General features: G+C 38.0%; 5 protein-coding genes across 6 annotated transcripts; 4 read left to right on the forward strand and 1 right to left on the reverse strand.

Moving 5' to 3' along the window:
* The first annotated feature begins 222 nt into the window (after positions 1–222).
* On the forward strand, positions 223–2,465 carry LOC140763076 (AAA-ATPase At3g50940-like). 2 transcript variants are annotated; one of them, XM_073101117.1, is made up of 3 exons: positions 223–1,435; positions 1,667–1,717; positions 1,819–2,465. In XM_073101117.1, the coding sequence occupies exons 1-3, from the start codon at positions 455–457 to the stop codon at positions 2,239–2,241; spliced, it is 1,455 nt and encodes a 484-aa protein (XP_072957218.1). In that variant the 5' UTR covers positions 223–454; the 3' UTR covers positions 2,242–2,465. The 2 variants fall into 2 exon arrangements, with proteins under 2 accessions (XP_072957218.1, XP_072957228.1); XM_073101127.1 differs by lacking the exon at positions 1,667–1,717.
* A 782-nt stretch (positions 2,466–3,247) lies between these two features.
* On the forward strand, positions 3,248–11,534 carry LOC140765684 (ubiquitin-like-specific protease 1D). Its single transcript, XM_073104889.1, has 12 exons — positions 3,248–3,565; positions 4,109–4,161; positions 5,120–5,168; positions 5,463–5,533; positions 5,648–5,677; positions 5,758–5,853; positions 7,081–7,183; positions 8,015–8,109; positions 8,497–8,619; positions 9,609–9,720; positions 10,666–10,773; positions 10,864–11,534. The coding sequence occupies exons 1-12, from the start codon at positions 3,305–3,307 to the stop codon at positions 11,005–11,007; spliced, it is 1,245 nt and encodes a 414-aa protein (XP_072960990.1). The 5' UTR covers positions 3,248–3,304; the 3' UTR covers positions 11,008–11,534.
* Positions 11,535–11,854: 320 nt separating this feature from the next.
* On the forward strand, positions 11,855–14,201 carry LOC140761443 (photosystem I assembly factor PSA3, chloroplastic). The gene is made up of 3 exons (XM_073098772.1): positions 11,855–12,319; positions 13,125–13,289; positions 13,741–14,201. Exons 1-3 carry the CDS (start codon positions 11,954–11,956, stop codon positions 14,053–14,055), a joined length of 846 nt encoding a protein of 281 aa, XP_072954873.1. The 5' UTR covers positions 11,855–11,953; the 3' UTR covers positions 14,056–14,201.
* A 240-nt stretch (positions 14,202–14,441) lies between these two features.
* Positions 14,442–18,694, reverse strand: LOC140764294 (pentatricopeptide repeat-containing protein At4g32450, mitochondrial-like). The gene is made up of 3 exons (XM_073102776.1): positions 18,508–18,694; positions 15,396–17,676; positions 14,442–14,901 (listed from the first exon to the last, which is right to left on the reverse strand). Exons 1-2 carry the CDS (start codon positions 18,618–18,620, stop codon positions 15,405–15,407), a joined length of 2,385 nt encoding a protein of 794 aa, XP_072958877.1. The 5' UTR covers positions 18,621–18,694; the 3' UTR covers positions 14,442–14,901; positions 15,396–15,404.
* Positions 18,695–19,300: 606 nt separating this feature from the next.
* Positions 19,301–25,214, forward strand: LOC140764998 (protein farnesyltransferase subunit beta). The gene is made up of 14 exons (XM_073103910.1): positions 19,301–19,608; positions 19,750–19,836; positions 19,937–20,042; positions 20,513–20,548; positions 20,732–20,814; positions 20,902–20,955; positions 21,680–21,731; positions 22,200–22,264; positions 22,682–22,738; positions 22,852–22,924; positions 23,409–23,495; positions 23,572–23,713; positions 24,012–24,115; positions 24,449–25,214. Exons 1-14 carry the CDS (start codon positions 19,448–19,450, stop codon positions 24,683–24,685), a joined length of 1,344 nt encoding a protein of 447 aa, XP_072960011.1. The 5' UTR covers positions 19,301–19,447; the 3' UTR covers positions 24,686–25,214.
* Positions 25,215–25,335: the final 121 nt, after the last annotated feature.

The raw sequence follows: 25,335 nt of genomic DNA on the forward strand, positions 1-25,335 counted from the left end.
ATGTCAGTTTTTTGTCACTAAACTTATCTTTGGACCAAAAAGAAATAAAAGTCTTTTCTGCAAAACTTGGGGCGCACAACTTCTTATGGAGATAAATAGCTTTGAGTTGAAGAAAATAATAATAACTAATTCCATGCAAAATGTGGTCTGGATTCCGCTCGCTTCTATAATTCTATTCCATCTACTTGGAAAAAGTCATCCTCTCGTCAACCAAAACCGGATCCTCTACAACCTCAACGACAATAATTTATTGTGTCCATGGTGGTGAGCTTCAACTGCTGCATATAGTTCGTGCCGTCAGAGCTGCAGTTGATCCACTTTCTCGTCAACCATCCTTCCATTATATAAACCATGTTCAACATTACCGACATCCACGTCTCCCCCACCAATCCAATTTCTATCAAACAAATACCCGTCCTCCTCCTTCCACATCTCATTCTTCTTCCTCACAAGCATGGTCGTCTCCATCGCATCCTACGACAAGGCCATCGAGTCCTACAAGAAGGTCCTGGCGGCCGCCGCCTCCCTCGCGGCCTCCGCGATGCTCCTCCGCAGCATCGTCAACGAGTTCCTCCCGTACGAGGTGCGCGACTTCCTCTTCTCCAGTTTCCACGAGCTCCGCTCCCGCATCTCCTACCACCACACGATCGTGATCGAGGAGAGCGAGGGATACGCCAACAACCAAATCTTCGAGGCCGCGAGGACCTACCTCGCCACGCGCATCGACACCAACATGCAACGGCTGCGCGTGAGCCGCGTGGATGAGGCCAAGAGCATGCTCATAAGCATGGAGGAGGGAGAGGAGATGACGGATGTGTTCGAAGGCACCGAGTTCAAATGGCAATTGCTTAGCCGAGAAGGGACGGGAACGGGAGCAAACAACAAGCCTAACGAGATCAGATCGTTCGAACTCACCTTCCACAAGAAGAACAAGGACAAGGCGCTCGGTTCCTATTTGCCGTACATACTAGACATCGCCAAGTGCATCAAAGAGGATGATAAGACTCTTAAGCTCTACATGAACGAAGGGGACTCGTGGTTTCCTATTGATCTCCACCACCCGTCCACCTTTGATACGTTGGCTATGGATCCGGGGCTTAAGAAGGCAGTCATGGATGACCTCCTAAGGTTTGTGAAGAGGAAGGAGTATTACAAAAGGACAGGGAAGGCGTGGAAACGAGGGTACTTGCTCTATGGTCCACCTGGGACTGGGAAGTCGAGCTTGATCGCTGCAATGGCGAATTACCTCAAGTTTGATATATATGATCTCGAGCTCACTGAGGTTGGTTGGAATTCGACGTTGAGAAGATTGCTGATAGGGATGACGAATAGATCGATTCTTGTAATCGAAGACATCGATTGTGCCGTCGAGCTGCAGAGGGATGAGAATGAGGAGCAGACTGCTAAGTCTACTGCGTCTGGAGGTGATGACAAGGTTAGTGTCGATATATTTATAAATATCTATACACCCATTGTAACAACGTAGATAGATAAAGCCCCTTGTCGGGGCCAAAGGCCGCTAAGTGGGGTATAATCGGCTTCCTTATCCGACTCTTTCGTCTACAAAAAATATTAAAACACTAAAGGGTTGGATAAGGACTAAGATTGATGAGATCTAATGTCCCGAATGCCCTCACTTCTGCTCTCTATTTCGTTATCTTATTAGGTACTTTTTTGGAAAATGAGAGAAAGATCATCTTTTTCAACTATATCGAGGGTAATTATTACACCAAATAATGCCCTTTCATCCTCCGACGAGCAGATTAATCTGCAATATTGATTCATCGTGTTTGCTTTGGTGGTTTTGATCACGAGCAGGTGACTCTCTCCGGGCTGCTCAACTTCGTCGACGGGCTATGGTCGACGAGCGGCGAAGAGCGGATCATCGTGTTCACGACGAACTACAAGGAGCGGCTCGACCCGGCGCTGTTGAGGCCTGGGCGGATGGACATGCACATCCACATGAGCTATTGCACTCCTCATGGATTCAGAGTGTTGGCTTCCAACTACCACTCCATTGACGACCACCCCATGTTCGCAGAGATCGACGGATTAATAACGCAGGTGGAGGTCACCCCTGCAGAAGTAGCCGAGATGCTGATGAAGAGCGACAACACTGACGTTGCATTTGGAGGACTTATTGAATTCCTTAAGAAGAGAAAGAGTGAGAAAGAAGAGAAAGGAACAGGTGCTAAAGAAGAGGTTGACAAGGGGGAGGATGTTGAAGATAGTAAAGGATGAGATCAAAGAGAAAGGAGAATTAATTTAATTCGTGATCACCAAAAGAATAAGAACTGTGAAGAGAATTTTGCTACCAATGATCCACCATAGATACAGAATGTGTATATATCATGTGGGATTGGATCAAGAAAAGAGATTTTTGGGTCAACTTCTGTGATATAAGCACCCTCCCTCCTCAAATGTACTCAGTTTGATTTGAAATCGAGAATTTTATCTTTTGAGCAGATTATAACTTACTTATTAGCAGCAAAGATATCGAAACAGTAGTTGACTTGTATCTAAGAGAGATTCATACAGACAATTGCATCAGAAAATTCCATTGAATCCAAACGCATTATTCCCTTCTATGATGAACGGATTCCAATTGAGAGCAATTAATTAGTATCCGTTAAATTTTTTATTAAGAAAATATCACCGGATTAATTTTAGGTGTTGTTTTGAAAGGAGAAGTTAATTTTTTCTTTAGGAAGAATATTTATATTTATATATATTGATACTGATTCAATATGGAGAAAATTCGCATTCCTTTCCTCTAGAATAAGTCTAGGTGCTATCTTTTGTCTCTTCCCCTCTTTATCTTCTGATCAAGGAAATTAAGTTATAGAAAAGAAAGGCAAAAAGGATAATAAACTAAGTTATAGATAGGACAAAAGTGAGGAAGTATTAGCTTTAGAAAAAATTAAAATCAAATTGAAATCGTTTTCACATAATTTATTTTTAAAATTTGTTGTCTGGTTTAATATATTTTTTGAGTTAAAACTATCATAGTATAATTCACCTTAATTTGTATTTAAATTTTGAAGTGAACTATGGTAAAAATAATTCGTGGGAGACTTCGTACGGTGAAGACAATGGTGAATTGTTACGGAAGATCGGAAAAAAAGGGCTTAATTACATAAAAACCAATATAAGCCTAAGGCGTTACGACGCCTTTACTCACTATCCGAAAAAAAGAAAATAATAATAGAATTTACAATCGTGGCATATAAAACCCCGTCATTTTCGTCCGTCGCTCTCAAGCGTTTTCGTCGTGGATTTTGGCGGTTGGCAGCCCCGCTGCGTGATGTTAAAGCTGGACTGGGACGATCTCCTTCCCGTGCGAGACGACGCTCCATCGCCGGAGTTGGAGGTGATCGCCGGCGATGATATCGCTGAGGAGGCGCCGGAGTTGGCGGGTCTCTCCGATCAGGAGATATTAGAGAAGATCCGACGGCTGAACCGTATGGCCGGTAGCAAGCTTCCCGACGGAGGGAAGAAGCTTCAATCTCGGCGCCGACATTTGGAGGAAGAACTCCACCGGAGAACGGTTGCGAAGTCTAATAAGGTATGTCGCAGATTGATTAACGGAGAGGAGGAAGGGGAGATCTGGGGTTTTGTTTCTTTTTGGGACTGGTTGCTGGGGTTCTGAGAGAGAATTGGGGATTAATAAATTTATTATGTAAAGAAGGAATTTATTGGAATTATGTGCAAGGAATTGCGTGGCATGTATTGGAATTATGCCAATGATTTTGGTTTATCATGTCGTGGAGGGAAATAGTCACTAACTGTTGCAATCTGGAAGTTTAGGGTTAATTGTAATTTTAATATTAAACGACTTATTCTAACTCAGATATATCCATATAAGTTCTGGAGCCCATGAAAGTTTTGTCTCCTATATCAGTCTTGCAAGCTTCTATTTTTAGGGAGAGAAAGTTTCAAACAACACAACGGAGAATTTCGTGACAAGGAGGTGAAACCAAAACAATATTGCAGAATGATTCTATCATGGCGGAGTTCATGGGAGACAGATGATTATACTATGTTAGACATGATCTGGTAATGGAGTTTACGTCTTTCGTACACCTAATGATGGATCCATTTCTTGTAGACTCCAGAAGATCATGCGGGGGCCTCAAGACCTCATAATAGAGGATCCTATGGGTAAGCTTCAATTTTGTATTAATTATTAACTAAAAAGTTGCTGGTGGTCATTTTTCAGATATTATGTACTTATGGTGTTTCTCTTAAGGACTAGGAAGACAGCTGCTAGTGTTAGGACGTAGCTGTGAATGGAAATGTATGTTCATAACCTCAGTAAGTGTAGTAAGGGAGAATATAATGGTCTTTCTTTGTACACACCATAAATCTCACTTTTGGTTTGTTTAACTTGAATGAGGTGCTAATTCTGTATATGCAATTGCTTTAGTTGTACTTTGACGAAATCATTTGTCTGTCATTATTGGATAGATTATTAAGGGTCTTCTTTCTTATGCCTTGTACAATGTTTATGTTACTATCTTGCTCTAAGCTGAATAATTTTTTTCAGTACCAGTGTTCCTTGTCATGTTTGCGATGCATGATCTTTATCTCTTGAATATTTGTTCTTTGGCCAATCTCCAAAGAAGAACACAACATTCTTACCATATTGATGGGTGGTTAACTGGTTATTTTGGCTATGTTATGTCCCAGAAAAGTTTACCGCCCATAAATAGTAAAGTGCTAATTGGAAAGAGAAAAGAAAAAGGGCAATAAATTTGTACTGTGGAAATATGTTACGTTTCTCGAAGCTGGAGGTTTTCTTCTTTCATGCTCCCAATATAGATGTATGCATGCATGTATCAATGTTGATATAGGTAGACGTGTAAACAAAAAATATGTTATTTGTGTCTCTTACATCTGAACTCTGAAGAGAATATTCTTTGTTCTTATCTACCATGGTAGATTATTGAGGATTTCTATTATTGTCCAAGTAGCTCGTGTGCTTTAGTGTACTCAGATAGTCAGATGTATCACAATTTTCTTTCTGTAATATGCAATTAAGTGTAGTAATGTTGTATAGATATTACTATATTGAAATGTTAATATTCTACAAACATGCTAATTTCTTTCTTTCCTGCAGGGCGGAGGCGTGTAATCTTTGTAGTTCGCAGCATTTGGATCTTGAAAAGGTGAGTTTGCTGATATCTATTAATTTAAAAGAAGTTCAAAACATACTATGTTTGAAAGCCCTATGTTTCATTCTCCTTAATCCTGAGATTATGCTCTTGAGTCAAAAGGCATCAATTCTGACATTAAGTATGCAAAAGACAGATATTGAAGGTGTAGTTGCCTGTCTGAATAATTTTGTAGAGCTCTTATTCCTTTCTGCTGCATGTTTAGTGCCTTCTCTTTTTCTAGCTTATCTGCAAGCATTTCCGATGACAATCATATTATAATCAAGTTATTTTCTCTACTGATAACAGGACGTGGTTCTTTTGGATGATGATGATGTACAAGTAATAGAATCAATACATGATGACATGCCTAAAAAATGGTAAATTCTCTACATATATTCTCATCACAACTGGGCTCTGCCTTTTCTTGTGTAGTACGGCCACACTGAGCTCTTTAGATATTGCTGTTGGTTTAACTAAACTTGTACTTCCAGGAAGGAGTCTAAGATTTTCTATCCTTCAAGGTGAACCTTTATTTAGACTCGTGAAGATTATGTGGCAACCAAATGTTCCCTCTTGCTTGATATCTTATTCCTTTGAACAGGAATGATCCGGAAGCTGTCGAGCTTGTTTCTTCAGATATAGAATGTCTAGATCGTGAATCATATTTGTCGTCACCTATCATGAACTTTTACATTCAGTAAGTTAATTGTTCCTTCTGCTTATCTCCATATTTCTTGGAAGTGCTTGTTGTGTTGGGAGCATAGATACCCTTTTTATCATATTATTTTTTCTGGTTTTCTTCCAGCAGTTGAGCTGTCTCAGGTGACTCTCTATGAGAATGCGGACTTTCTATTAAATATGTCCACTTGTCCTGCTGTTATATTCTTTCACTGCAGTGATCCATCTTTTATTAAATGTACATTTGTAATTAAATAATCCTTCTGGAACTATTATAATAGTGTGTTAGCACAGAAGATAGATGGTCAAAATCCAACATTCTACTTGGAATTGCAGATTCTTTATGTCTTTACTGATAATAGTATACTGAATAGGTCTATCCATTATTTGGTCAACCAGTGTATACTTGTTTAAGAACAAGCCATACCTGGTTGGTGCGAGTTTTGTGACATTTGAGTTAGTGCATTATTGTAGTTAAGAAACGACATGCTTGGAGAATAAGTAGAGCTGAATTTAGAATGTTGAGATGGATAAGTGGTATTTTTTAAAAGGAAGGAACAACTTCCTGCTGAAAAATGGTATGTGCCAAATAGGAAATTTTCGTTTAAGATTGTTTGGACATGTCTGACAGAGACAAGATGGTGCAACAGTAACCAGTGCTTTTTAGTTAAGCTGAAGGTGCCACAAGGGAGAAGAAAATTTTGGAGGACTAGGATAGCAGCAGTTTGAGAAGACCAAAATACAAGATGACCTTCTGATATACTAATTGTATTAACCTGTAGAGCTGAAATAGTTGAAAATCTTCCTGTAGGCGGTCCCATATCCTGTATAATTCATATTTAGCTTCTGTAGATAAGGATGCCCTATCTGGCAGTTCTATATTAGTTTAGGAAGGGGCATGCTATTGCATAAACCTCCTGCCAATGTTGAGTCTGAGGAGCGAAGATGTACATCACCATACTGTTTGTATTGAGGATGATGTTAACCTATTATCATTACTTGAATCTATAATCTCTTGGATGCAACAGACAAGATTTAGTGCCACTTTAAGTGACAGATTCCATTTTATGTTAGTTAGTGTCTCTTAAATTAGCTGTCATGGCTGACTAGTTTGGTGTTATGGACTTATGGCAATTAATTCTGGATATCTCAGAATTTTCTTATGTCTTGTTCTATCATTTAGGCTTGGAATGGTTTTGGTTTTGTTGTATTCCTCATTTCCTCTCAACCATTAATGTTTTGGCAGGTACCTTCAAAGATCAATATTTCCAGCACAAGGCCTAAGAGGAGACTATTACATATTTAACACGTATTTCTACAAGAAACTTGAGGAAGCTCTGTGTGGAAAGGTTTGAGCGAAGTCCAATATTTCAAGTTCATTTAAGTTAATTTTATGAGACAGAGTGTTGAAGATGTTATTCAATGTTATCTAAAACTTAACTGATAGTCCTTGTCGATTAGGGCTGTAAGCCTGTAATGGTGCAAGTCTCATGTTGTACTGCACTGAGGCATCAGAAAACTAGCATTAGAAGATACACAAGTCACAAGTATGATGAGATTTTCAATTGGAACTTAATCATCATCTTCGATAATTTGAGGCCTTCCCTAACAATCATAGATTTGGAGTATCAGAACTTGGTGTCAGGCTGGCGCCATAAACATCAAAAGTTTTTTTTCAAGACTGCATACATTTCTACTAAGCATCAAAATTCTCCCAGGGTGGTCCAAAGACATCTATTCTTTTTATCAGCATCATATTACCTTACTAAATATTATGTTCTATCATTCTGTACAATTTGAAAATTACCTTGTTTTGCTGGATATATTACTATTGCATCTTATTGTTACAGTTGTTACTGGGACTAGATCCTTATAAGAAATTTAAGGCATTTGAGTTAGAACTATGCTAATATCCTTTTGGAATAAATGCTAGATCCGCCATTGCGCTTGTCTTTTTTAATTTCTTGTAAAGCTAAATATTCCTGATTGACTAGTAGAGTTGTTGTAAGTAACTTTGTGATATGTTTATTTGTATTTTTGTCCTGGTAATTTTATTTACCTGCATATTTTTCTTCGTGAATGTTTTCTCACTCATATTCTTTCTGAGTGTCCTATTTATCCCCAGAGAGCTAATGTTTATCCAAAAATATTTGATTGACTTGTATTTCCATGAATTCTAGGATAACGGTAGCCCACATTTCTCAAAGTTGAGAAGATGGTGGAAAGGTGTCAGTATATTTGACAAGGCATATATCATTTTGCCAATTCATGGAAAGTAAGTTGTTTCTCTATTGTAAATGTTTGTTGACATAAATATGAAAAATGGCATCCCATAGCACATGATTCTTTCTAGTTGAAGCTTTGGGAAGGTTAATATGTATTCAGCCATATCTTTATGTGCTATTTTGCAAGGGCATCTTTCTCTACCTTTATCTTTGAAAGCTATGATAACAAAAATAATACTGTACTCTCTATTCGGAACCACTTGTTTTCTGATTTTGCACAAGGTTCCACACATATGATACTCCTCATCACATTATGCTGTTCACTGTTTATTGCTTTCCTTTTTGCAACTTAATGTGGAATTTATTGAATCTATAGTTTTATGCCATTTTCAGATTTTTTTTTAGTAGTAATTGATTGAATTTCTGTATGTGACCAGTCTGCACTGGAGCCTGGCCATCATTTGTCTTCCAGGAAAAGAAGATGAATTGGGACCTATTGTACTTCATTTGGACTCTTTAGGGCTTCATTCCAGCAGTTCAATTTTTAAAACTGTTTCATGGTAAGCACCTGCTATTGTACTTCAGTCTTTTGATTAAATTATTGTGCACTTCACATCATATAATTTTTAGATATCATCAATGTTTTGAAAAGAGGTCACGGGTGGCGGGTGGCGGGCAGTTACCCTACCATCTAGCACCAAGGTAGAAAGCGGGCGATAAGGTGGTCTAACATCTTTTATATAAAAAATTAAAAAATATTATATATAATATATATTTGTTTTTAATACCAATCTAGTATATATAAAATTTGTAATGATGCACTACATCAAAATATTAAATAACATAACCACAATTCACAATTTACAACCATAACAAGTTCACAAGAATCACAACCAAATATATAAAATAAATAACAATACAACATGATAAAAAACTCTTACCAATTTCATAATCATAGGTCTATAACAACAAAAAGAGTCATCTTCTATGCTTCCAGTCTTTCACAATCTTTGGGGGGTGGGCTTACGCCTGCCTATGTTCTCACATGTATCTTGACCTACAAGGCTTATCTCAACTAGAATCCTCTCACATGTTATCAGCTTGCTCCCACTTATTGGTGTTGGCATTATAAAGAATTTTAAGCTCTATCCTTCTGCATATTTATATTTTATTTTCCTAGAAATATTTACAGGACTGTTGATGTAAAAAATTTGGTGGGATGGTGAGGCTTGCACCTTTCGTGTAAGAGGCCATGGGTTCAAGCCTTGGAAACAATCCAGTAATATTCCTAACTCCATTGTCCACCTCAATGACCTTATCTTGGGGACATTTATCTTTAGGATGATTTTCTAGTTGATAATTTATATCTAATGAAGAATGGGAATTTCTGAAAGAGTACTTGATACTTTGATAGTTGATACTGGCATTTACAGAACTTAAAATTTATGGGGCATCTGCAAGATTTGGCTTTAGTAATTTAAATTTACATTGCTTGACTCGCTTGAGTAAAGCGTCGATAACAATGCGCAAGTCCTGTTATACATTGCAGGTTTCTTATAGAAGAATGGAACCATGTAATTCGGAATGCTTCTCCAGGTATTCCTATTCCAGAAAGGATATGGAAACATCTTCCAGATAAGATTCAGAAGGAAAAAGTAATGGTAAATACTGTAAATAACCTGATTAGCAATTTGAAAAAGTTTTCGATAGTTTATACTGGTAATTGTTCAAAACAATGTGTTGGAACCACATAGGTAACAAAATCAATTTCAGCATTGGTAAGCATATGATTGGAGAAGCCTTTCTTATTTATCAGCTAATTTAGGCAATCTAGTTTTGTCATGAAAATGTGTGTAGAAGCACTTCTTGGAAGTTGGAACTATCTTTTGAGATGTTCACATGCTATCTGATATGCTTTAAGTTTTGTTCTATTTATTGATATGATCTACTTTTAAGTGAACGACATGAAAGTGAAACATCTCATTCTAGAAAGACGATTATAATCGTGCTAATAGAATACCACTACCATCATATGTTTGTTTCATCTATGACTTTTTTGATGTTCATGTAAATACAGAGTTTTAAACCATTTGTCCATGTCTTGTGAGTTATGACCTATATAGCTGTCAGGTATGGAGACCCTATATGGAACTGCTAATAGTCTCTTGCAAATAAGGATGTCCATATGGCTCATATTGGTTGTCTGTATTCTGGTGCTAAGGAGTAAGATGAGGTATCCTATTTATATTGGTTGTCCATATAACTGCCTAAAGTGTAATCTGATGATAGGGCTGGAGATGTATCATGACAATTGCAAGAGTATTTAATGACTTACCATTTGGATTTTAATCTTGTACTTTAATACCTTCTTTACAACTTGTTATTTAATTTGCCTTTGACACTCCAATTTCAAATGAGAATTCCTATTAAATACAAGAAAGTAATTGCTTATATTCATTCCAAAACTATAATTCTAAAGTTTGTAAGTTCAAGTTGTTTCGTCCAGTGGTGATCTTTCAATTCCAGCAATATGCTTTCTATGATGGCAGTCACCTGCTTACAATACACCAAAAATCTAATCATGACTTAATGTCTACTTACACCAGGTGCCCCAGCAGAAAAACGAGTACGATTGTGGCCTTTTTGTGCTTTACTTCATTGAGCGATTTATTAGAGAGGCACCTGAAAGGCTGAAAAGAAGAGATCTTGACATGGTTAGATAAGCATTACTCAGATGCTTCAACTCAAGTGATTATTCTTTTCCATTCATTCATTTTTTTCTTTGCGGCCTGTTGCTCTGACAGTTTGGTCGAAAGTGGTTCAAACCTGAAGAGGCTTCTGGGTTGCGACGGAGAATAAGAGAGCTGCTACTTGAAGAATTTGAGAGTGTGAGGCTGGAAGATGGCATGACAGAATCAGCCACGCCTTGCAGTAGTGATGAAGAATAAGGAAGTGTGTTCTGATTATAGTGTTTGCAGATGGCACTTAAGATGTTTATATCCGTCAAAGATTGTAAATAATCTTCAAGTTTCAGACTGTCGAGCAAATTTTACTGGCGACACTAGTGAACCTGAGCAACTTTTTTCCAATATTATCCAGCGCAGCACAGACGTAAGCAGTTGGAATTTACTTGACACGGCCAATATCTTGGAGCTAATGGCAACATCTGTCAATAGCAAAGGTGGAAGCTAGATCGTGGTCGGCAGTAAATACGAAAGCAGATTGCAAATATAAAGTTTTGACCTAAGAAATGTACACGCCATTCATAATAAATGTCCATAATGATAGGGATAAGCAAAAAGTCGAGATAAATGCATCTTATTTGCTATTCCCAGAATTTGCAAAAGCGGTTTGCATTGCAATTTATGTTAAGAATGGAATTTTATAGCGTTGAAAAATGTAGTAGATTAAGTGCTGTTGATTTCTTTTCGACATTATTGTCAACTACTGTGCATCAAAGTGATTATAATCATTACTAGCTTCTGGACGGTGGACTCTATTTTACCCTGTCGTGCTGTCGTACGGCACGATATTGGCACTGCTACAAAAATCCATGTATAGGAGAAAAATGAAAAATCCGATGGGCTGCTTCAATCATGTCGATGAATTAGCCATTAGTTTTTTAATCTTTTCCAATTGATAAAATAAATATTATAATTTACATAGTTGTGTGGAAGAAGGAAAAGGAAGTATAAGATTTGTACCTGGTCAGAATAGTGAATCGAGTTCATGTCCGATTTAGGTGTTTCACTCTCTCTCATGTCCCATACAAGCTTACTGAAGCAATTACTTAAACTGCGGTAACCGCACCAACGGTGTGGTCATCCTATCCCCTGCTTCTCTCAAGAGATAACGAAGCGAGAGCACCACCATCCTCGCTTCTCCATCACCGCCATGGGAATCCTTACGGTAAGCCTAAAACCTCCTCTCTCGTCTTCTCTCCTCCACTCCAATCCCTTCCTCGTCTTCGTCTCCTCCCCTCGCTGGAACTCCACCCGTGGCGGCGGAAGAGTCTCCGGCAACGGCGGAGGGCTTAGGGTCGTGGCTTACATGGAGCGGAACCCTAACTCGGCCGCCTCCATCGCGAGCAAGTTGATTGGGGCTCTTCCGGTGGTGGGGCTCATCGCGAGGATCTTTAGCGACGAGGGTGGTGTCGGCGACGACATCGTCGACTTCGCGGAGTTCCGGCGGAGAGTAGGGAAGAAGTGCGGGATTACCGACTCCCAGGCCTTCTACGAGTTCAAAGATCGACGCGGCCGGGTTGGTTATCTGACATAAATTTATCATTTTTTTCTTTTTGCTTCGTTATGATATAAAAATGATAGCTTTTGAGCTTCCTGCTATGCATTGTAGGTTTATTGGGTTATTGTTCTTAATTGTTATATCTAGTGATCCTTTGGTAATTGCCAAATATGCTTGCGTTTTCTTCGGAAGCTAGAGAGTCGCCACATCCGAACTATTAATGTTGGCCAGCAATGCAATAGCATATAATCTTATTAAGAGTACAAGTTCCTAGGAATTATTCAACTAGTAGAGAAAGAACCCTTGAATTTATGTTTCTTAATTTTACTGCACGATGCTCAGTTTGTGATTCCCGTCTCGTCTTATGGTGCATTTCTTAATGTCACTAGCTAGGCATTTCCTTTATGCTTGCCTGATTTTTAAACTATCACAAGGACTAGTGTTTGCATTTGTAGGTAGTAAAAGAAGCTGTTACACTATTATTCCACTTAATAATCATATTAGCAAACATAGGACCGAAGACAATGCTGCTTGGAAACAGAATCTATTTGATGTAATCGTGCGGTTTATAGGTACGTTGTGTATAATAATGCGCAAATAAAGAGCGCAGTATCATAATCAATAATAAATTACACATAAATGAGCACATTATTCTTAAAACAAATGCATTTCATATCAAATGTGCACTATGAATGCCAATGTGTGCAAGAACCATGGGTTTTTGGTTTATGTTTGCTAATGTAATAATAGTGCAATTATCTTGCAAATCATTCACCAAGTATGTGGTACTTGGTTATTAAGTCTAGTTCTTGGTTTTGGCTAGGCAGGAGATCCGTTGTATGTTCTTTTGTGTTGCTGGTTAGCTGCTGTTGGTGCTGGGCTTCTGAAATCTGAAGAGATATTGGAGGGAGTAGCAAGGCTTCGCATTTCTAATGATATTGAGTTTGAGGAAGAGACTTTTCTTGCACTGATGACTTCTGCAAAGGAGGTATGATATATAGTATGGTATTCAGATAAACATTTTATCCATGTCTGGATCTTTCTGCTCTGCTTGTTGGCCCTGATAAATTCTGTCATCTAATATGTTGGCACACATATCATATCCTCTTCAAATACACTGGAATATGATATTGAGGAAGGAATAAGAGTTGCAAACTGAAGTTGCTGAATTTTCCCCTTCGTGAACCAGCATAATAGCATAAGAGAACCTTAGAGCTGCACTTATTTTCTTTGAGATTCTAGGCCATTTAATTTATTAATGCAAATGCACCAGAATGCAATGAATAACAAACAAACAATTCTTCATCTATCAATGTAACACATTTCTTTGGCATTGTTGGATTTGTTTTTTCATCTTCTTATAGCATCATGATCCATGTCTGTTAATTTGCTCTTTCATGCTAATATGAATGCCTAAAGCAACTCAAATTGACATGCAGAAACGGGCTAAGTCAAAGGCTCAGACCCCAGATATACCAATGGAGATTCGAGTGGAGAAAGCTCTTGAGGCCATATTTGTGTGCTGCTTTGGCCAGGATCCCGTAGAAGAAGAGGATGTGAAGTTGCTATGTATTATGCTGAATGGGGTTTTCCCATCAGTTGGGAGATCTAATATTGATAGCATAGTCAGTTCCATGGCAAAAAAGCTTTCCGCTGGAGAGAGAAGTTATACAGGTCAGAAAACTCTCTCTAAAGAAGCTGCACAGCGGCAGATGAAGGACCTCGAATTTCTTAGGCAGAATAGGGAAAACTGAAGTTAATTGCCTATTGTTGTAAGCAAATTTTTTGTTTATATTTTCTGGAATTAAATTCAGAGCCTACTTTGCTGTTCGATTTGCTATCACTAAAGCAGGATGTACATTGGAGTTTGTAATGTATAGATCGCTTTTTATTCTCCTCATGCTATCATTTTTCTACAATCCGTATATCCTAAAATCCGAGTTGAGTAATTTGATTATATAGCATTTTGAACAATCTAAATTAGTTCAAACAGGAATCAAGAAATTGATATGCTCGACTAGAAAGAAATATGGTGGGGCATTACAAATATGAAAGCATATAATACTTTGGCCTCCAAAAGAAGAATTTGAGATATAACTTCTAAAAATGAGAGCAAACGTTTGCACTGTAATTTATAAGCAAAAGAAAATACTTGATGTGGAAATTAGAATAGTATAATTTAAATCTTAAGAGTTAATTCAGCACAAGGTCGTGAGTCCATCACAAAGTATAAGGTATACTGAGCTTTTACAATCACTATACCAAGAAAGAAAATAATTCAGGACGCATCTTTGGCCTCCCTAACACAGGGTATACACGAGCTGAAGAGCTTCAATCCCTTTTTTCCAAACAATTTTTTGGCTGTTCCCACTTCATAGCTGACTTCTTTGTTCCAACTTCAATCGTTACATGAGCTCATCATAGTTTCTAAGGCTAAGATTGATCCAAAACTCAATCTTCTAAGCCCATCTTCTGTCATTTAATACTACTAAAATTTCAAAATAAAGCCCATCTCATAATGGGTCATTGAAAGCTTTCTCATCAACAAATAAATGCCAAGTTCTTCGGTGTCATAGCACAATATTCGGAATAACCAAGTTCTGCAAGTTGGACAGGCAAAGATAAGTCAATGTAACCGAACTCTGCAAGTTGAGATGCAAAGATAAGCATATGCTTGGTTTATCATGAAAAAGAATTGTTTATAAATTCATGAAAAGCCCAATATTAAGTATTAGCCATTACATTATGCCAAGCAATTGTACACAAATTATCGAGATGCATGAAAAAGAACTAAAGTTATAGAGATGCACAAAAGAAACATTTGTATTTCTGCATTTCAATTCGAGTGGACAACTTACTGCAGCAGAAAGGCTAGAAACTAGTAAGTAGAATAGCACAAGAGAGCAGCCAGTACGTAAACTTTTTGCAATAAAATGCTAAGAAATAAAATGACGCTTAAGCAGTTTATCAAAACCAGATCAGTATGTTTATGAAAAGGATATGTATGATCAAATAGCAATTGCTACTTCTTCCATCACTGCCAAGAAACAATGCAAAAATTCATTTAAAATAAAGGTAAGCAAATAAAACTTACAGGCTGTTGTCACCAATAGTCCTTACAAGAGCATACCCCATTCTCAAAATGGTGAAACCTCTTAGCATCCCTGGCAATGAGTTGACGACCGACAAGTTTTGAGATAATTTTCAAAGCATTGTGACAATCTCCACAGCAACGAAGGTTTTTTATAATCCTAATAGGCGACCGGGCAGCACTAGTCAGAAGGCCATAACCAACGGCTAACCTCTCGCTATGAGCTAGCAAAGCTTCCTCCTTGGATTCTTGATCAACATCATGAAGAACGAATCGGGTATCTGGGATGTAACCAGCCTCCTTCATTTGTGCTGACAAATACCTCAGCTGTTCATAAATCTTTTCATGTTCAGGATGGGATCTATCCCCTGCCCGATACTCGTGAACCCTATTTCTGACTTCGAGAAGGTTAGCCTTCTTTCTTTCTTTCTCCTTTGCAAGCTCCTTTTCTTTGACTGGCAAAAGACCTGCTTTAGCTTGTTCATTTAGTCTGGAAGAGTCTAATTGCTCAACAACCTCAGCACATCGATCACCCAGCTCCAAATAACCATTAACTCTACAAAGATTCATCAGAGACTCCCAAATATCAACACTTGGTTCAATAGGCATCTGTTCAACGAACTCAAGAGCTTCATCCAAATAACTAGATTGCCCAAGCATATCTACGATGCCCATGTAATGTTCCATGCTAGGGGTAATGCTGAAGTCCTTCTGCATTGATTCAAAATGCAACATTCCTTCGTCAACTGCTCCTAGCACCCCACAGGCAAAGAAAACATTGACAAACATGCCATTGTCTGGCCTAAGTCCCATCTGCTTAAACTGAGAGAAAAGTTCAATTGCTTCTTCTCCAAGACCATTATTAGCAAGACCCCTGATCATAGTATCCCAAGATGTTAAATTCCGCTTAGGCATGCTCTCAAACAGCTTCTTAGCATCATCCATCAAACCACACTTAGTATACATATCTAGAATTTTGTTGTGAACACCAACTTCAATATTAACCATTGTTCGTGAAATGTGCTCGTGGATGGCCCTTGCTTGCTCTACAGAAGAAGCGTCTGCACATGCTTGCATCAACTGAAAGTACCTAGGAATGTCCACAACCACACCATTTTCCTCTAACAAAGCCAGAACTTCCACAGCTTCCTTTACTTTTCCTTCTCTGCAGTAGTCATCCAGTTCACCAATAGTACCCTTACGATGGCTTGCTTCTACACATTCAGAAGACTCTCCAGAAGATAATCCCTCATTAACTGTGTTATTCTCCATGGTCTGTGGATAAGCTATCCCACTTTGGAATGAAATATTGTTACGCTGACGCTGACCACCAAGGTTACTGTGCTGAAATTCTGTAGGATTTTCCTGATAAAACCCACCAGGTCTTGGATGAATATTTGTAGTGCTCTCTCCAGGAAATTGTTGCTGGATATTTGGTATATGGCCTCTCAGGTCAACTCTGTTATACATATCTGGATTTTCATAGGCCTGTCCTGCATTATATCCATAATGTCCATTAGGGGCTTGCTGAAACCCAGCAGCATTTGCTTTGTAAAATTCACCTGGACTTTGATAAGGCTGTCCACTATTTGCTGTGTGAAACCCAGCTCGGTTGCTGTGTGGTAACTCTGCAGCCTTTTCCTGATGAAAACTTCCATGTCTCGAATGAATATCTGCCAATTTATCACCATTAAAAAATTGCCTATTATCTGGAAGATCTTCTTTAGAATCTTTTCTGTTGTATACAATGGAACTTTGATTCAATTGTCCTGAATTATATTTGTAATGCCCATTAGTATATCTCTCTCCACTAAGGACTTGCTGGTTAATTGGGATCTCACCTCTGGTGTTCAATTTCCCAAATCCATTGGGATTTTGAGGAGGCTGTTCTGGATTACATCCATTATGCCCGTTAGAAGTTTTAGAAGTTTCATTTCCGTCGAACACTTGCTGATTATTTGGGTTATCACCTCTGTTCACACTGTTGTATACCTGAAGGCTTTGATAAGGCTGTCCTGAACTATATCCATAATTCCCATTAGGGCTTTGTTGAAACCCAGCATATTTCTGTCTGTAGAATCCACCTTGATAATTATGAGGCTGTATATTTTCTGCACCAGTGTAACCATGATGACCATTTGAGGTTCTCCCACAATCTTCTACGATCTCCCCTTTGTGCGACTTTGAGTCCTGATAGAACTCACCGTCAATCCTCTCTAATGCAGAAGTATTAATGGTGCGCAGACAAATCAAAGACTGTGCACAGTCCAACTCTGCAGGAAGCCTATGAGTTCCAAAATGATCGATAAATATCTAGCCATATATATATTTGAACAATGAACAAAAGAAAGAAAGAAAGAACAAAATAAACAGCAGAAAAATGTTCATTCAACATATTTGCAATTAGATTTTCAAGAAATACAACAATGATATTGATCTACTTAAAACTTTTTACACTATCAAAGATATAACAATGCGGAAAGGAAGTGATTCCCATGCATGGTAAGGAAGCTCGTTAATGTAGAGAAACAGGATTTAGAGCACAAACGGAATAAACCCTCCACTTCAACTTTATAGAAACAAAATGCACCAAAAGGGTTAAATCAGAAAAAATAGAAAATACTGACTCAACAGACAAGAAAAAAGAAGTCAACCTAGCTACCAAATAAAACAAATAGATGCCAAAATAAGTGATCTTAGAAATGGATATCCCAATCATGAAGTTATATTAACAGACATTGAAAAAAAAAGAAGGAAAGATAAGCCATTCAAAACCAAACTAGCAACACTCCACATAAAAGAAGCCCGCATAAACTAAAAAGACAAACTTTCAGATGGGTATCTCAAACTACTCTCCCTACCACTTCAAATTGATATCTAACTCTATGAGATACTATTAAGAGGAATCCCAATAAAAGTTAGAAAAACTAAAGAATCAAAACTAAAAACCACAGTTGCGAAGAGCAAAACCCTACATGAAAGAAAAAAAAAAAAAAAGATCGAAACCTTCGGGTATATCTCAAAATACTCTTCCTACCACTAGAAAAGAAGAAACGTTATGAGCAAGTACGAGGAAACCATCAGCCGAAAAGCAGGGGTTAAGAGCGGCTTGTACCTGGAGAGACGAGAAAAGATCGAAATTGGAGAAGATGCAAGAAGCCTTAGGGCACACCTAGAAGAAGGCAAAGAGCGACGAAGAACTCTTCGAGCAGCAACCACGGCGGCCATCGTTCCACCCTCTCCTCTCCGGATACTCCTCTAGTCCTCTCCCAAGGAGAACTTGAACCCTCCTTGTTGGGTGATACATTGATCTACGGCGCGGCGTGATATTTCCGTTAAAGCGTAGTCAATGTGATGTAGGTGAACGATCATACGCCGTCCGTCTTAGAAGAACATTTTAACCAACTGTTCCACAAGAATATTTTAACGAAGCGCTTGGGCCTTCTTGGTCCTAAGCCAGGCTCGGGCTCCAGGACGACCAATTTGAGCCCAACTAAGGGGCCATCGGGTTCGCGTGGGATTTGCAATACATATTTTATTTATTACGCAATATATATTTATTAAGTTGCGGGAGTTATTTATTGACTGTCTATGTTCTGATGTTGTGTACTAACTACTAAGTGTATAGAATGTAATGAAATTACTCTTTTTTTTTAAAAAAAAAGAAAGTTTGAAATACCAACCACAACAGTCAACAGGTCGTGTAGTCGAGCATTAGTGCTGGGCCTCGCCTGGGAAAGGAAAAAGAAAAAGAAAAAGAGAAGAGAATTATATATGTATGCAAGTGGTGATTTGGTTCAAACCCGGTTCAACAGTGCGATAATTTATAGAGGATTAATTTTATTGTGTTTGACTCGAAGATCTGGTCCGGTAGTTAGTCTACTTATTATTCTTGCATCGAAGTACTTGTAAAAGAAATCTCGTTAGATTCCAAAGTGGGAAGTAAAACTTTTGTGAAGGAGAGAAGCTTATAGAGCACGCCTGAAAGGGCTAGCAGAACAAAGCCGCTCTCTCTCTCTCTCTCTCTCTCTCTCTCTCTCTCTGTGTGCGAAGCCATGAAACCCTCTCCTTCTACCTCTTCTTCGCCATCGTCGTCTGCGGCAGATCCCCGGATCCAGCTCACCGTGACGCAGCTCGAGCAGCTCAGTGTAGAAGGCAAGGTCGCCGAGATCTACAGGGTCCTGAATGGCGTCGCACCCCGCACCCAATCTCTTATGTAAACTCTCCTACCGACTGCTAAACTTAACCTTTTCTCTTATTTACTCGTAATCTTTTCTCAGCGAGTCACTCGCCCACCACTTGTTCGATGATTTGCTCGCTCGAATCAAAAGCCATTTCCCCCCTGTTTTTGTTGTAGGTTAGAATTGTGGCGCGATAAGCATGTGGAATACTTGACGAAAGGACTCGGACTACTTGGGCCCAACTTTAACGTGCTAGATGCTAAGTAAGATGTTTTCTCCTTTTATTTGTCATCTTATTTGACGATATTTATGCTGTTCCATGGCTTTTTGGTTTATATGAGGATGAGTTGTTTGTGGATTCAGTCGGCCTTGGCTGTGTTACTGGATTATTCATTCGGTTGCGTTATTGGGAGAGATGCTCGAGCCAGAACTTGAGGATGATATCGTGGATTTCTTGTCTCGTTGTCAGGTTTGATATTTCCTAAGACGTTTGTGTTGTATTTGTTTTGTTATATCGTTCAGATGAAGTTCAAGACTTGAATTAGGGGAAAATACATTTACTCCCCCATGGTTTTAGTATTATAAAATAGGTATAGAGCGCCACCCTGAACTTTTCTATGTGACATTAACCATCTGAAGATTATGTTTAAGGCAATTTCCCAACAGAAAGTCCAACATTTGACTATTGTGCACTTATCTTTGTCATGATTGGGGATATTTATGTACTCAAACTCAAAGTTACAAATTGGGAGGGATTTGGGGGTGAAACTGTGAAAGAAGTATAGGACTTATTGGATTTGGTCCTTGCATATTAAAAGTAACGTATGCTAGGCAGTTGCACATAGGTCAACTCTGTTCTTTGATACTAAGTCTCTTTAACACGCACCTTTTTCCTTTCAACTCTGTCTAGAATTTGATCTTTTATGATGTTCAATACAGGACAAAGATGGTGGATATGGTGGTGGACCAGGGCAGGTCTGTGCTATCCTTTGTAGATGCCACCTCTTTTTTGAGAGTAATTATTTTCTGAAAAGTTTTAGATCATTTCAGTTGGTATATTGGTTATTTTTATCAGCAAATTAGTGAGCATATGTTCGGCAACATTATACTTCCTTTCATTTTCCTCTGACTATTCATTTTGTCAAATTCTTCTGTCAGATGCCTCATCTTGCAACAACTTATGCTGCAGTAAATGCACTTGTCACTTTAGGAAGTGATAGAGCTTTATCATCGATAAATAGGTAGTCATTTTTGTTGTATCATCATCTGATTACGTGCCAATTTTGGTGCCTTTTGATTAACGAAATTTTATGTTCTTTGTTTCTCAGAGGTTATTTGTACAAGTTTTTGTTGCGGATGAAAGATTCTTCAGGAGCCTTCAGGTATGATTAGAATAGTATTTATCAATTAGATCCCACTATTGGGTTTTACCTTTTAAGAAATTTCTTGATTATTAGGAACTACCCCTGCATGAAAGAACTTGGATGCGCAATTGATAATGCAGAGAGATGTGATTTGCTCTTAAGTGAAAGTTGCTTGTGTCTTAAACTTGACCTGTTAGATGCTATAAAGATAGAATATTGCATCAATGTTTATCAGGTCATGCCCATGGTTTGTCCTGCTTCTGGGATAAGTTATCCTATTTGTTGGCTGGACATGCTACATTATCACACCTGCTTGAAAAGTTTATGTTGCGAAAAATCAGATTCTTCTATCTGAAGCATCAATATGGACATGTTGTAGTTGTGGATCCTGCTTCCTTTTCTAGTAGTGTTGCTCCTCAACTTGCTTTCTCGCTGAAAGTGCAGTCATGCACATTAGATCTTTATTCTCTCCTAAGGGCACCCGATCTCATATTTGTGTTGCTAATTTTTGACATAGTTACACATATGCATGGTGACCAGCACCTAAGCTCCTATAGAACTTTGGAGCTTGTTTGATCTAAAATTGCCTCTTTTTTATTCTTTTCTGCTTCATTACCAAAATCAATATCTAGCGCCTTTCAATTAGTTTATTCATTGATCATTTACTGCTTAGAATGTAATAAACTATTTATGCTATGGCAAAAAGATTTAGTTTAATAGACAGTATTCTTCTTTTAATCAGGATGCATGATGGTGGTGAGATTGATGTTCGTGCTTGCTATACAGCAATCTCGGTAAGTTAGTTCTCATCATTGCCTTTTCTATTTAATACTTGCATTTTACATGTGTAACTTATGCAATCAGGGACAAAGATCTTGAATTTACTAAGTTTATTCTATACCTTCCTGAGTGAGTAGTGTGGATCTAAGTATCTCCAAATGGTGATGGTGATGATCTAGGTTCAGCTCCAAAGTTTTCTGGGTTAGATATGATATTAAGTCTATCTTAGTCAGTATGTATGTAAAAACCTCAACTCTCTTCCATAATAATAACTTGGAAACTGCTTTGAGATGTGGTAATATGACTCCAGCAAGTTTATGTAAAGATACAAAGCATTCCTGTGAACATAACATTCTGGGTGTAACTACTAACACCACCAATCGCAAAGTGCAAACCATATTGTTCAATGAGTTCAATCTTACGTCTTGTTAGGTTTTTTCCACTCTATACTCAGAAGCTCAAACTTATTGTTATGGAATCAGGTTGCAAGTCTTTTGAACATTCTGGATATTGAACTTGCGGAAGATCTTGGAAGTTACATATTGAGGTTTGTTCTTCATGATATTTTCATTGCCTCCTTCCTCTTGCATAAATTTTCCACAAAATTCAGCAATCTATTATATTTTCTCTTTATGAAGCAGTATTTTATATTTTAGGGAACTTCTGTTTATGGCATATATATATATATATATATATATATATATATATATATATATATATATTCTTTCTATATGTTTTTTTAGTTTTGCCTATATTCCTTTTGCAGGTCTGGTCCATTCAAATTTTGGTTGATCTCTTTAACATTCATTTATAAAGCAGCCTTTTTAGTGAAATTCTTTATGTTGGATTGTAGTGGTGTGTTGATAAATATCTTTCCTTTGTTATTCCAATTTTATCTGTGTGTTGCTGCTCTTTAGTGTTCCTTTATATGATTAATAATAATTCACTAATTTCTTCACTTCAGATGTCAAACGTATGAAGGTGGTATTGCTGGGGAGCCTCATTCTGAAGCTCATGGTGGGTATGTTTCATTGGAAACTTAACTTTTGTGTCATGCCGATGGATGCATCATTGTGCTAATTAAAAATATTGCAATGTAGTTTGACCTTACATTTTGAAATTGCTTTTCTTAAGGTACACATTTTGTGGGCTGGCCACAATGATTCTGATTAACGAGGCTGATAAGCTTGACCTGCCTGGTTTGATGGTAAGCAAGTCTATAAATATCATACGCTTTTGAGTTCTCGAGGTGTTTCTTTTTGTCTATATTCTCTTTTTACTTAATTTTATTATCTGAATTCCTTTTACTTATGGAGTATTGTCTCATGTGTGCCTATTTCCAGAATATGATGTCTGGGATCCTTAGTGCTTGTTCTTGTAGTTCACACATTAAATTTCTTGTGACAGTAAATGCATTACTGATGTCCTAATATTTATAGGAAGTGTGATCAATTTTTCTTTTATACATACTTTCTTTAATTTCATAAGAGAATTCTAGCGCAAATTGGCACACTTTCCTGATCAGGAAGCTAGCAAATATTCGTCTTAACTCTACCTGCTTTTACCATATAGTTTACTTGCATTAGTCCTTGTTCTTTTTGTTGATTACCAGATGCTTACAAAGATATTTGTAGATCACTTTTCAGAATGTACTTTGCCCAACAATTTGTTGGTTTCATTATTGCTAATAGGGTTGGGTGGCGTTTCGTCAAGGAGTTGAATGTGGATTTCAAGGTCGAACAAATAAATTGGTCGATGGTTGCTATTCCTTTTGGCAAGTAATTGTCATCTCCATCTTCCGTTTTCTTTCTAAGTGCTCCACTTTTTGTTCTAAAAAATATGCGATTTTACTAGGGAGGTGTGTTTGCTTTAATGCAAAAGTTGATGCAAATGGTTGATGGACAATTGAAATCATCATTTGTCAATAGAGAGGAATCTGCAGACATTGCCTCTGGCACTAGATCATCTGATTTGGCTGGAGAGAGATCCTGTATTGGTAAGCATTCACATGGATTTGTTTCCTGCTACTCATTCTAAAAGTGTAGGTAGAGCACCTTATATAAGCTCTGATGTAGAATAAACTTAACCGGAGGCCCTTGTGATCAGGCTATGGTTTACTCAGAGCAGTGTGGTTGCTTCACTGTACTTTGATTCAATCAGCCATTTAGCTTTGTGATTGCTAACCAGACATTGAATTCTATAGTAGTCTAATTTTCTCACTCCACTGCTGCAATGCTCATCTAGATTTTCTCACTCATAATCCTGACTATACAGTGGAATGTTTGTTGAAACAGGAGACTTCTCAGATATTGGTTTTGCTTTTGTTAAGAGACAGAATCAGACAGGTCCTCTATTTCACGCCATCGCATTACAACAATATATAATACTCTGTTCACAGGTACTGATGCATTATCAAATGTTAATATATCATAGAATATGGAAAGATTTATTCAGGTTTGGGCAATAAAATTTGGCAGGAGATTAGCTATCCTAGCTCGTTGAGATAAAAAACTGGTGGTTCAGAAAGATTAACTGAATCTAAACCTTCCTCCACATATATGGACAGTAAACTATTTAGGTGGAACAGTTAAATCAATATAGGCATATATAGGATCATGGGTGCACTGCTACTATATAGAGATTTAAGGTTGTATTTGCTACAAACTTTTTTCTAATGCATAATTTTTTATCTGAGCTTGGTGAATCTATCAGTCAACTTTTGCTTCTACAGGTCCTGGAGGGAGGTTTCAAGGACAAGCCCGGGAAGCACCGAGATTTCTACCACACATGTTACTGTCTCAGTGGTCTCTCTGTGAGCCAATATAGCTGTACACGAGATTTTGATTCTGCTCCATTGCCCAATGCGGTACTAGGCCCATACTCGAATTTGTTGGAACCAGTCCATCCACTCTACAATGTGGTCCTTGACAGGTACTATAAGGCACATGAGTTCTTTTCAAGAGCCTGAGCAAGACTTCCTAGAGCTGGGTACCAGTTAATAATATAGGAACCCTAAATATAAAGTCCTTTCGGCAAAAAATGTAAAAAAAAAGGATCCGGCCATACTCATCTAGCCCAAAGGATTCTCCAGCTAATATCAGAAATGTAGTTAATGTTTGAATTTGAAGGATCAAAGCCCCGGAGCTGAAGGATTCAATATTTTTTTTTTTTTTTGGGTGCTTGTGGAAAGTTCAACAAAATGATAATCTTGACAGCAGATCATCGTCTCTGACTTCGTACTGCTACTAGGCTCTTTTTTCAGATCTTAAACAATTGTCTTGTGCGCTCAACTTCTGGATCATGGATGTAAGATCAGTAAAGGACAGGCTGCACATTTCTTTCGATGTTAATTTAATATTAGATTTCATGCAGTGTCGGGATAATGTGCATTCCACCAATTTATTATGTGTGGACACTATTTAGCTGGTTAGATTGCATGTAACAGATTGGAAGCTGAGACCTTATTGTTGATGAGGAATTCAAACTGGCTTGGTTCATTAGATTGTATTGTTTGCTTAAATACTTTCCTCAAGACTGTATTGTTTAATGGATTCTTTGCATTCATAGGTAAATCTGTGCTCCGTATATGTTACTTTTAACTTTTGCTATGTAAGAAGT

The sequence above is a fragment of the Typha angustifolia genome, chromosome 1 (genome assembly GCF_048772165.1).
Source record: "Typha angustifolia cultivar Huaian chromosome 1, ASM4877216v1, whole genome shotgun sequence".
NCBI classification, from domain to species: domain Eukaryota; kingdom Viridiplantae; phylum Streptophyta; class Magnoliopsida; order Poales; family Typhaceae; genus Typha; species Typha angustifolia.

What these genes read in the sequence shown, in the direction of transcription:
- LOC140761443 (XM_073098772.1), top strand. Translation starts at nt 11,954, where the DNA reads ATGGGAATCCTTACGGTAAGCCTAAAACCTCCTCTCTCGTCTTCTCTC. An exon ending in TCAAAGATCGACGCGGCCGG is followed by an intron (nt 12,320 to 13,124) that starts GTTGGTTATCTG and finishes GGTTTTGGCTAG; the next exon opens with GCAGGAGATCCGTTGTATGT. An exon ending in TGATGACTTCTGCAAAGGAG is followed by an intron (nt 13,290 to 13,740) that starts GTATGATATATA and finishes ATTGACATGCAG; the next exon opens with AAACGGGCTAAGTCAAAGGC.
- LOC140764294 (XM_073102776.1), bottom strand. Translation starts at nt 18,620, where the DNA reads ATGGCCGCCGTGGTTGCTGCTCGAAGAGTTCTTCGTCGCTCTTTGCCT. An exon ending in ATCTTTTCTCGTCTCTCCAG is followed by an intron (nt 17,677 to 18,507) that starts GTACAAGCCGCT and finishes TGGAACTCATAG; the next exon opens with GCTTCCTGCAGAGTTGGACT.
- LOC140765684 (XM_073104889.1), top strand. Translation starts at nt 3,305, where the DNA reads ATGTTAAAGCTGGACTGGGACGATCTCCTTCCCGTGCGAGACGACGCT. An exon ending in GATGACATGCCTAAAAAATG is followed by an intron (nt 5,534 to 5,647) that starts GTAAATTCTCTA and finishes TTGTACTTCCAG; the next exon opens with GAAGGAGTCTAAGATTTTCT. An exon ending in ATTTTTAAAACTGTTTCATG is followed by an intron (nt 8,620 to 9,608) that starts GTAAGCACCTGC and finishes TATACATTGCAG; the next exon opens with GTTTCTTATAGAAGAATGGA.
- LOC140764998 (XM_073103910.1), top strand. Translation starts at nt 19,448, where the DNA reads ATGAAACCCTCTCCTTCTACCTCTTCTTCGCCATCGTCGTCTGCGGCA. An exon ending in ATGGTGGTGGACCAGGGCAG is followed by an intron (nt 20,549 to 20,731) that starts GTCTGTGCTATC and finishes TTCTTCTGTCAG; the next exon opens with ATGCCTCATCTTGCAACAAC. An exon ending in TTGACCTGCCTGGTTTGATG is followed by an intron (nt 22,925 to 23,408) that starts GTAAGCAAGTCT and finishes TATTGCTAATAG; the next exon opens with GGTTGGGTGGCGTTTCGTCA.
- LOC140763076 (XM_073101117.1), top strand. Translation starts at nt 455, where the DNA reads ATGGTCGTCTCCATCGCATCCTACGACAAGGCCATCGAGTCCTACAAG. An exon ending in CGTCTGGAGGTGATGACAAG is followed by an intron (nt 1,436 to 1,666) that starts GTTAGTGTCGAT and finishes TTATCTTATTAG; the next exon opens with GTACTTTTTTGGAAAATGAG. An exon ending in CTTTTTCAACTATATCGAGG is followed by an intron (nt 1,718 to 1,818) that starts GTAATTATTACA and finishes GATCACGAGCAG; the next exon opens with GTGACTCTCTCCGGGCTGCT.